The sequence below is a fragment of the Canis lupus genome, chromosome 14 (assembly GCF_003254725.2).
Source record: "Canis lupus dingo isolate Sandy chromosome 14, ASM325472v2, whole genome shotgun sequence".
NCBI classification, from domain to species: domain Eukaryota; kingdom Metazoa; phylum Chordata; class Mammalia; order Carnivora; family Canidae; genus Canis; species Canis lupus.
In genome coordinates, this window is record NC_064256.1 from 44,733,364 (window position 1) to 44,744,959 (window position 11,596).

At 40.6% G+C, this 11,596-nt stretch overlaps 1 protein-coding gene across 1 annotated transcript; it reads right to left on the reverse strand.

The window, feature by feature from the left end:
* Positions 1 to 4,733: 4,733 nt before the first annotated feature.
* On the reverse strand, positions 4,734 to 8,060 carry LSM5 (LSM5 homolog, U6 small nuclear RNA and mRNA degradation associated). Its single transcript, XM_025464576.3, has 5 exons — positions 7,629 to 8,060; positions 6,449 to 6,544; positions 6,136 to 6,163; positions 5,387 to 5,459; positions 4,734 to 4,982 (listed from the first exon to the last, which is right to left on the reverse strand). Exons 1-5 carry the CDS (start codon positions 7,672 to 7,674, stop codon positions 4,950 to 4,952), a joined length of 276 nt encoding a protein of 91 aa, XP_025320361.1. The 5' UTR covers positions 7,675 to 8,060; the 3' UTR covers positions 4,734 to 4,949.
* Between the last annotated feature and the right edge of the window lie 3,536 nt (positions 8,061 to 11,596).

Below are 11,596 nucleotides of genomic sequence, written 5' to 3' on the forward strand. Positions count from 1 at the left end.
TTGCTATTTTATCTTACTTTATTTTATTCTTTTATTTAACAGAGAATGAGAGAGAGAGGGAGTACAAGCAGGGGGAGTGGTAGGCAGAGGGAGAGGGAGAAGCAGACTCCCCGCTGAGCAGAGAGCTGGACATGGGGCTTGATCCCAAGACCCTGAGATCATGACCTGAACAGAAGGCACTCAACTAACTGAGCCACTCAGGCACACCATTCAAGATTATTCTTAAATTTAAGAATTAAATGGTAAACAACCAAAGATTTACTCAGGGTCAACCTTGGATAAAGTAGATTGTCTGTCAAAATGTTTCAATACTTAGTCCTGATTCTGTTTTTGGTACTTGAAAACAACCACCTTCAAGTCATTTCCTCCGCAAGTTGTTTCCTCTGTCTTATCCCTCTTAGTCTGACTGCTACCTTGCTAATACATGACTTACTTATTAAGCAGTAATGAATTACTAATTAATTTCAGTAAGAAACATTGATGAATACAAAAACTGGTGAGTTAAAGTAGGACAGTGAACTGATATTTGCAAGGTCTTGGATAATCACCCCACAAAATATTTAGCAAAAACGGAGGACACTGTAACTTTACAATGGAGAACCTGGTTATCATCAAAGCTCTAAGTTAACATTAGAAATGGAACTAGTCAACACTACATGCAATGAGATGCATTGGGAAGAGCAGCATTACTCCTGTGATATACTTGCCAGAAATGCACACCCTGAGCTTACTCATGGGGAGGTAACAAACAGATCCAATTTGAGGAATCTTTTACAATGGCTAGTTGGCAACTTTCAGAAATATCAGAGTCATAACAGTCAAGGGAAGACTGAAGAACTGTTCCAAATTGAAGGAGACTGGAGAAACATGACTACTGAATACAGTACATGATCCAGGACTGGATCCTTAGGCTATAAACACTGTTGGGGCCACTGATAAAACCTCAGTAGGGTCGGAGTTAGGGTATGTGAGAGCACTTCCTGGATCTTGCAACTTTTCTTCAGTAAGTCTGAACTTGTCACAAAATACAGTTTGAAAAATACAAGGCATAGTGCACAGGCATTCCTGTTTTGGCTTGCAATGATTTCACTGAGATTTCTCTCATCTTCAATCCTAGAAGATGCCATATTCCCTTTACAATAAGGCCCTCCCCCTTTTTTTTCTTTACTAATAGGAACCTACCACACCTCTATGGATGAAGCTGCAATTCTGGTCCTTGAAATCTAAGGCATAACAAAAGCTTGTGTAATCAACAAGTCAACCCTCAAGAATGAAACTGAGACCACCTGGATGGGAAGTGGTTCCCATACCCCCTCACCCCCCAAGCCTATAGACAAATTCCTCCTCAGTCCAGACCAAAGTCTGGCATTTGAGGCTGCAGATAAATCATTGCCTACAAAGGCTTGGACTCACAATGGAAACCAGAACTCCACTAGTACTCCATAGTAGACATAGAACTTGGCTGCCTTGCAGTTTAAATGCAGCAGAAACTGTTCTATCCACTAATACATACAGATTCTCATCTCTATCATCAAACCTTGCTTCAGTTACACCTACTTTAAAAACTATCGGGGCAGCCCGGGTGGCTCAGCGGTTTAGCACTGCCTTCAGCCCAGGGCGCGATCCTGGACACCTGGGATCAGATCCCACGTCAGGCTCCCGGTGCATGGAGCCTGCTTCTCCCTCTGCCTCTCTCTCTCTCTCTCTCTCTCTCTCTCATGAATGAATGAATGAATGAATGAATGAATAAATAAATAAATAAATAAATAAATAAATAAATAAATAAAACACCTATCCCTCCAGCAGCCTATACTCTTAAGTCAGTGGAGGTCAAGCTTTGCTGAGAATTTGAATTATTAACTAGAGAACCTGGGAACTCTATAAAAATCCAAAGGCCCAAGGCCCTTCCCCATTTCAACAAGCCCGGATCTCTGTGTTCTTTACAAGTCTCCGAGTGATTCTGACAATAGTTTTCAAACAAAATTTGAGAAAAACTTACACAAGTCAGCAATGTCAGCACAGCTTCTGCCTTTGCTGCTTTCATTTTTGCTGAGGCCTCACCATCACTTTAGGGCCTAGTGCATGCAGCCCTGCCTCCAGGGAAGAAACAACACCTGTGGGAAAACAGCCACTCACCAGCAACCTGCCAAAATGAAAATCCTGTATGGTCAGCAAATAATCAAGATCATTTCAGCTTCAAACCCCCATCTCACCCCACTGGAATACTCAATCATAGCCTCTCTTCCCAGTTTTTGCTCATTGTCTAGATATAGTGCTCCTCACCCAAACACCAAATATTTGGGAATTTTGAAGGGTCCAATAAATAGTATCTCTATTCCTTACAGCAGTGGTTCTAAACCACAGGTGATTATTTTGCCCTCAGATGGATGACATTTGGCAATACTGGAGCCATTTTTGTTACAACTGGGGGAAGAAGGGAAGAGGATGGATGCTATTGGCATCTAGTAGGTAGAAAACAGAGATGCTGCTAAATATCCTGTGATGCACAGGGTGGCCCACACAACTAAGAATTATCCAGACAAAAATGTCAATAGCGTCAAGGTCAAGAAACCCTTATTTAGAGTGGCACCCATTCGAAGCAAATTGCAGTATAAGACAAAAGCAGAAGCAGATAGGAATCATACTATTATCTTTATTAAAGACTAGATTGAGATATGTATCTGTAGACAAGAACCCCAGTGGATTCCTCCACCTTGCCACAGACTAGGTAACTGTATGCCTCCCTAAATGAGATCAGGCTTCTCTAAAACTCCCAGCATGTTGAAGCTAATAAGAACATGAGCTTTTTGCAGACTAATTCCTAGGAGAAAAAAAAATTAAGAGCTGGGCATGACCACCCATTTCCCATTGGATGGTGAGTAAAAGGGTGAAAAGACAGTATTACACTTGATCCTCCTCCAAAGAGAAAGAAATAATAGGAGGAAAGCATTTCCCAAAAAGGGTTAGAAGTGGTAGGGTAAAGCAACAGGCTCCTAGCAGCTCCTGAGAACCAACTGTTAAATCTTTGGGAGGTTTGGAAGCTACTTGTTAAATCCTCGGCAGCTTGAAATCAGCCACAGCAGGAGTGCTTAGACCATGAAAATAAAAAATATATATACAAAGCAGTGCTTTGGTTTTTGGAAAACAAAATTGAATTTAAAAAATGAAGAAAAAAGAAAGTTGGATCCTTTTTTATTGTGGAGACACTAAAATTGAAGATAGATACAGGATGCAAAAGAAACCAAAAAAACAAAAATATAATCATATTAAAGAAGGTCTTTCTAATCCAGGTATACCAATGACAAAAATCATAAAGGAGGAGATTAACATATGACTACATAAAAATACATTATTTATGTCCAAAAAAAGTACCAATAACAGGTAAACTATACACTGGGGAAGTTATCTGCAAAATACATAAGAGTAACCTCATAACAATTCTTACAAATTTGTAAGAAAAAGAATTGCAATGGCAAAAGCCGCATATAAGTAATTCATAAAATATTAGAATCCAAAATTAATAAAGAAAACTTTAAACATACCAGGTTTTGCCTATCACAGTGGCAAAGTGAGAAGATAGAACGTAGCCAATGTTGGGAAGTATGTAAAGAGTACTATGGGGAAAAAAAAATACCATGAAAAACTGCTAGCAAAGTGTAGTGTACATTTTGTTGGAAACATGACTATTATCCTTGACCTCCCGTTATGAATTTATTCTAGGAACGATAAAAATGTATAAAGATTTAGACTACTATGACCAATAATAAAGATAGGCTAACTTATTGTAAATCCATTTAATGAAATATGATGCAAACACTGATATTGCTGAAATATTTGATATGGAAAGATGTGCGCCACTTTAATTATTTTATAAAGTCTTAAATGGAGCTACAAAACAGTATATTCAGGATGAGCATGTTTTTGTAAAAATAACATGTATTGAGAGTATACTGATAGAGTATTGGAGGCCATACAGCAAAGTATGGCCCTTACCATCTCCATTCCTACAACGTGCATATATTACCTGTATATTTTGCTTTTTAAAAATTATTGAAGTACAGTCAATATACAATGTGATATTAGTTCCAGGTGTACAATATAGCGGTTCAACAATTCTATGTATTACACTATACTCACCACAATAACATGTTGTCACCATAAGTTATGGCAATATTATCAACTATATTCCCTATGCTGTACTTTTCACCTCCAAGGCTTACTTATTTTATAAGTGGAAGTTTGCTTGTTTTTAATAGGAGTTAATGGAACCTGAGTTCAGTGGAAAAATCTCATTTCAAGGCATCAGAGTTTAAACTGAATTTTGTAGGGATCCCTGGGTGGCGCAGCGGTTTGGCGCCTGCCTTTGGCCCAGGGCGCGATCCTGGAGACCCGGGATCGAATCCCACATCAGGCTCCCGGTGCATGAAGCCTGCTTCTCCCTCTGCCTGTGTCTCTGCCTCTCTCTCTCTCTCTCTCTCTCTCTGTGACTATCATAAATTAAAAAAAATTAAATAAATAAATAAACTGAATTTTGTAAGTAATTATTTCAGGGTTTTTAAATGCAACTATTCAAAATCAAAGTTCGTTCTTTTGTTTGGAACAATTTTTGTTTGAGAATCAAATCATCATGTAAATGAGGAAGCAAATGGGGTTAAAATTATAGGAAAGCAAGTGACAAAATAGCTTCAAACTTTGTTACACTGGTTATTGCAGTACAAAAAATAAAATGACAGTTAACCAAAAGCATTTTTATTTTGTCTTCAGAGAACAACTGTTCTTCTTTTTCCAAAATAATAATGATTAACTTACAAAAATGGGCATTTACAATGCATCTTCAAAACATTTCCCTTTAACGGGAAACTTAGCTTTACAGAATCCAAACATTAAAAGGCTTAAAAAAAAATCGATTTTGTTGTCATTATAGGACAAAAGAGAGTAAGGAAATCCATTCATACTTCAGGACCTTCTCCTCCAGGAACTAGCTGCAGAGAAGGAAAAAGAGCTTATTAATACCACCACCACACCCATCATCTAAAAACCCCTTTTCACCCATCAAAGATACCTGGCCTCTTTGCTCCTCCCCCACATTCCCATTTTCTCCAGGTCATTGCTTCTGTTTATAATCCCAACATCGTCAATTAATACTTAGAGTCTAAACAATGATTCTTGGCAAACCAAAAGATTAAAAAGCCCAAGCAAACTAATCTTTAAGCCTATTGTCATGTTCAGTAGCTCAGCTTTAGAGCCCTGATCACAGGAGCATCTCATTCCCAACTTAAACCCACTGGGCCATGAACATTTATTTAACCAAGCCAAGTAATCTGTAATCTCTGCCTCACAAAAATGGGCTACATCTAAAAAAACGCCCAGCTTTACTGTACCTTACCATTGTTATATTATTTCCATTTAGCAAAATTTGATCTAATTTAGTGATCCTTCTTCCTTCTGGTGTGATTTCACTAAATGAAGAAATAAAAGAGTCAAGATAAACAATGATAATCAAAGCCAACATTCTGATCCCTAAAAAAGTTATTCTTGTATATATATGAATATGAGGTTGAGCAATTATGTCAGTAGTTTTCAGAGACAAAGGTTATCCACTGGATGACCAAAGGCAACACAGTGAACTGACTGGCCTCAGATCCACATCCACTAGGATCAAAACTAAAAGAAGCTAAAACTGGCCAAAGAGATCAAATATGAAATGGAATGTTTACTAGCCTCACCTTTTTACTATTATTTACTACTAATCCTTACCCATTAAACCAATCTGTAATCAACTCAACTTTGAAAGCAGACACTGGTTGTGATCTTTAAAACTAATATAATGGAGCTATCGTTTATATCTTAAGTTTAATGCCTTGATTTGTCTGAGCACAAACATCCTTGGCTGTTTTTAGTATCTTTTATCTCAAAGCTCAGTCTCCACTAAGTCCCTACCAGTCATTAATAATAACATAATAATTACATCCGGTAATAACTGATCCAATTTTACCAGTGTCAGTAGATAAAATTTCTATCTTTAAGGTATTTCTGACAGGCAATGTTTTCTCATTAATCATTTTAAACTCATTAATACTAAAATTGACTTAAGGAGAGATTCCCCCCAATTCTTTAATTTTTAACACTACTCACAACTCAGTGACATCCTCCAGTACCATATCTGAAATTTGGTGTTAAGAAAAATACATATACCAGGTTGAATTTACTCTGGCTTCTATCTTTACTCCGTTTTAATTACAACGTTTAATACAATGGCTCCAGAGCAAAATACTAGTAATCGGTAGGAACTTTATCTTTTTTCAGTACACACACCTCTTAAAACGCTATCAAGAGGTGAATAAATTTCTAATACAATAACCAGTTACGTACTGACTGTCCATATTCTTATTTCTGTTCTTAAGTACTGCAGGAAAACCCATACCACCACCACCTTTTGAAAGGATACTGACAAAGTCATCAAATCCCAAAAGTGTGCCAACAATTTCTTTATCACTCTTCATCACAATGTGAATTCTTGATCCTATACATTTGTCCACGAGCTCTATATATATATACATATTTTTTTTTTTAAAGAAAAAAAAAGAGGGGTGGGGGGGGTGGAGAAAAAAAGATTATTTTACCTGTTCATTTCTTCAACAAATATTGGAATGCCTACTGGCACTTGTTAGTTACTTACTGTGAAAGATAAACCAGAGAAAGTATTCATTCAAAAACTTTAGAGATTTTACGGTACGTTATCTCTGTTGCATAAACAAAAACGTCCTGTTTACCACTTACCTCTCCTTTGTTGAAGTTTATCCATCACGGTTGTGGTTTAATGTTATTTTAAGTGATTTTGATTAACATACGAAATGCATAATTAATATATAATTAACATCTGAGCCCCCCCCACCCCCTGCAGCCCGGGTGGTTCAGCGGTTTAGCGCCTGCCTGCAGCCCAGGGCGTGATCCTGGGGTCCTAGGATCGAGTCCTGCATCGGGCTCCCTGCATGGAGGCTGCTTCTCCACCTCTCTGGGTGTCTCTCATGAATGAATAAAAATGTTTGTTTGATGTTTTTTTTTAAGAGTCTAAGCCCCATGAAACAACTGTGGTTGTTTTCCCAGGACTCTATCCTCAGTGGGCAATGTCTGGCACATAGCAAGCGTTCAAAAAGAGTTGGTGGAATCAAAGAATGAAAACTTCCAAAACAAGGCCACTTCCGATAACTCCATCAACTCTTTGGCTACAAAATATCGGAAGAGGCACAACCGTATCCACCAGAGATTTCTTCCTGTCACTATCTCTGTGTTCGCACCGCAGTTTGAACGCCTCGTTAGCTGGCTTCGTTATCACTCGGCGTGATGCTTACAGGTGGAGCGCTCTATCTCCTCCTGGTGTGTGTGCTATCCGCAGGCAGTGGGAGGCGTCTGAATTTGTCCAAGAGCGCCCAGCCCTCGTGCCTAGTGCAGAGAGGCTCCCGGGCGGCCCGGGGCCGCAGACACTCGGGAGCCGGCAGACGAGCCGCGGAGCACTGAGGCCCTTCATCCCCACATTTCCCTAACACTCGGCCAAGGGCTACTTCAGCCGCAGCCGCCCGGGCCCCAACACTTAGCCTGAGCCCTCCGGTCCCCTTCTCCGCGATTACCTAGAGGCAGCAGCTGCGACGGGTTAGTGGTAGCGTTGGCCGCCATGGCTACGCCGGAAGTGGCCCGCCGGCCTCGCCGTCAGCCCGGCAAGTTTGAAAGAGCGCGCTTCCGCTCCCCCCGCCGGCCCGCGGCCCGGACAGGCTCGACCAATCGGAGGCCGAACTTGCGATCCAATCAGTCCGCAGGAGTCGCTCCTTCCCAATCGCTTCTTTCCCGGGCGCTGAGCTCTCGGGGAGAAGGTTCCGTCCGCTGCAGGTGGTGCGGTCTGGGCACGTAGCGGCTTTCCCCGGGCAGTTTCCGACAGACAGACGCCAAAGGGATCCTGCTTTGTGAATAAATCCTTCCTGCAACCCGGAAGGTTTTGCAAAATACGGAAATCTTTGAATCGTCTTATTTTCTGCTATGAAGTTGCACCTCATCTCAAGCCAGGATCTTTTTTCAGACCGAACCAATTTTTTTTCTTTTTTTTTTCTTTTTTCTTTTTTTTTTTTTTTTTTTTTTTGCCACTAATGCACTGTGTTGCAGTTTTTGTAAAAGCCGTTTTTCAAAGCATCTACTCCTAGAGCGCCCATGTGCCTCAGTGGGTTAAGCCTCAGACTAGATCTCAGCTCAGGTCTTGATCTCAGGATCCGCTGGTTGGGCTCCACGTTGGGTGCGGAGCCTATTTAAAGAAGAGAGAAAAAAGAATCTAGTGCTTCTTTTTAAAGTCCAGTGAATTGAAAACCCACAACCAGCATTTAAAAAGAAAAAAACCCTTCTACAGTGGAAATTTAAAACACATTTTATTTTTATGCCTACTACCTTATTTATCATTCTTACCTTGTTGTAGCTAGGAGTCCAATTTATCACAGACTGTATCCACTTTCAACACTTAACTGTCTTGTCTTATAAGCAGCCACCAGATGTCACTGTCCGCTAATGTCATCACACAGGAAACCTTAAGGCTTTTTGTTTTTTTTTTGTTTTGTTTTTTTAAATTTTTATTTATTTATGACAGTCACAGAGAGAGAGAGAGAAGCAGAGACACAGGCAGAGGGAGAAGCAGGCTCCATGCACCGGGAGCCCGACGTGGGATTCGATCCCGGGTATCCAGGATCACGCCCTGGGCCAAAGGCAGGCGCCAAACCGCTGCGCCACCCAGGGATCCCAGGCTTTTCGCACTTCTGTTTTGCAAAGAATAGAAAGCAAACAAATTCTCTGCCTTAAGTCTGTTTCATATTTGTATCCCAGGAACGTAAGGCTGACGAGTCTAAACAGGAGAGAGCAGAAAAAAACATCATTCATTCATACAACAGATAGTTGTAATACACACATCATTCATTCATGGAACAAATATGCATTAGCTACACACTATTTGGCATTTTGCTGAGTATAAAACTGTACAAAACAGAACTACAATGTCTTCTGCCCTTCTAGAAGCTTAAGGATGAATGGAAGAGAAAGCCTACTAACAAATATAATATACAAGGTATATGAAATTTAAAATATAAAAGACCTCTTAGTTTCAGGGATCCTAGAGAACTAGAGATTCCTGGTAGGATTTAAGGAGAATGTCAGTAAGAAGGTTCAGAAGTCCTAACAGATGGCTCCTTCAGTTCAAAACTTCCTAGGGCTCAGCCTTCAAAACACCAAGGCAATTTTTACTTTTTTGCATTTCATAAATATTGTGCACCGACTGTATGCCAGAAAATTTACAAATACACTTAGTCGTAATTTTTATGACTATCCTGTGAGACAGGCATTTGAATGGAGTTCCTCATGGTCAGAGAGGCTAAATAACTTGCCCACTGGTTACGTGGACAGTTTGGGAATTGACAAAAAGTTTAGTCACAAAGGAATTGACAAAAAGTTTAGTCTTGGAAGGTAAGTAAGAATTGGATAGGCAGAAAGGGGGCAGAGCAGCATTCCAAGCAGAGGGAATACCATGTGCTGTCAGCATGTGTCCACCACCAAACCTCTTTTGCTGTACTATATTTAAATCTTACATACTTCCTCGAAATTTGGCATAAAAGTCTTCCCTTCCCAAATGTTTTCCTTTAACCCCAGTCCTTAGTGATTTTACTTTATTGCATTTTGGATGCTCTACCCCCGAGTTCTGGTAAAATCCTGCTCATTCTTCAAGACCTTGCTCAAATGCGACCACTTCTGTGAAGCTTCTCTGACTTGCACTTGGTAGGTTTTCCCATTGTTCCACAATAATGTTAATAGTTCTCAAAATGCTCTCAATGTATTCTCCTGTAATTCTCTTCCAGGGGGTTACCTCCCTCCCCAAAGATTGTGTTCCACAATGTCAAGAATTTTGGGAAGCAGTAGAGCAATTAAATTAATTGGTTCTGAAGTTAAATGACTTTGGTTTGGATCTTATCCCTACCACAATTCCTTCTAGTTATTTGACCTTAAGTAAGTTTTTTAACCTAAGTGTTAGTGGAAAAAAAATGAGGATAATAGTTATCTACTTTAGGACTGTTGTGAAAATCAAAATAATCCATGAAAAGTGGCTTGCAGACTGAAACACAGTGCTTATTCATTAAATGTAAGCTAGGGCAGCCCTGGTGGTGCAGCGGTTTAGCGCCGCCTGCAGCCCAGGGTGTGATCCTGAGACCCGGGATCCAGTCCCACATTGGGCTCCCTGCATGGAGCCTGCTTCTCCCTCTGCCTGTGTCTCTGCCTCTCTCTCTCTCTCTCTCTCTCTGTCTCTCATGAATAAATAAATAAAATCTTTTTTTTTTAATGTAAGCTAGCATTGCTTATGTTTATTTTGTAATGCTTATTAACATGATGGTTAGGTTAGCGTAGGTGCTACAAAAGCTAGCACTGCTGGATGTTTTCACATTTATCTTGTTTTTATAACCAGATAGAGACCAGGCAACAATTTTTAAAAATTTCTTTTGATGCACTATGCCTATCACAGTTCCAGGTGTACTGTAAGGTCGAATAAGTATTCCTTGAATTGATTCTATTTATTCATCCCTATCAATATTCTCCTTAATCTTCATAAGACTCTAAAGACAAAGTAATGCCTAATTTGTTTGTGAAACCCCCTTCTTCCCTTGGTTTTCTTTTCTATTTCTTGTTTTATTTTCACCACACCATAACGAGAGTAGGGACCAAATACAAGGCACTGTCGCTACCTGATAGACCTTAAAAGTCAGGAAAAATATAATTTGAGAAAGTCCATACTTAGTTTTCTATTAGCAATTTAATACTATTGACAACGAATAGTCTCTTTATACTCTGAAAAAGGAACTATATAGTTCATTTACATAGTAGAATTAATGGGGATTGCACAAGAGTGGTTTTATTTTATCACGCCCTCTCCTGAGGCAAGATACAAAAAGAAACAACAGAACAATTCCAGATGGAGAGTTCATTTTTAATGAACTTGAAAACAGGTCATTGCTCTGTGTCTCCAGGATATTTCTCCCCTCACCCCGTACTTACAGAGCTGACTTAAAATAGAATCTATAATCCATCGTAAAATATATGTAACTAGAGGAGGCTCAATTTATTATGTGTTCAGAAAAGCATTTCTGGAGATAAATGTCATCATAAAAATAGACATGCAGGGCAGTTTAGCGCCGCCTTCAGTCCAGGGCCTGGTCCTGGAGCCTCGGGATCGAGTCCCACATTGGGCTCCTGGCATGAAGCCTGCTTCTCCCTCTGCCTGTGTCTTTGCCTAAATAAATAAAAATAAATAAATAAATAGATAGATAGATAAGTAAACAAATAAATAAATCTTTAAGAGGGCAAAAGAGGAGGAAGCGCCTTAAGGAAGCACCCGAGTGGCAGGGGAGAGAGGCGCCCGTGGCCCCGGCCCCGCCCCCAGCCCGGTGCCCAGGCCCCGCCCCCCGGCCCAGGCCCCGCCCCCCGGCCCAGGCCCCGCCCCCCGGCCCAGGCCCCGCCCCGTCAGGTTCCCTCCGGGTCCTGCCCCGCCCCGCCCCGCCTCGCCGGCGGCGGCCGCCGCATC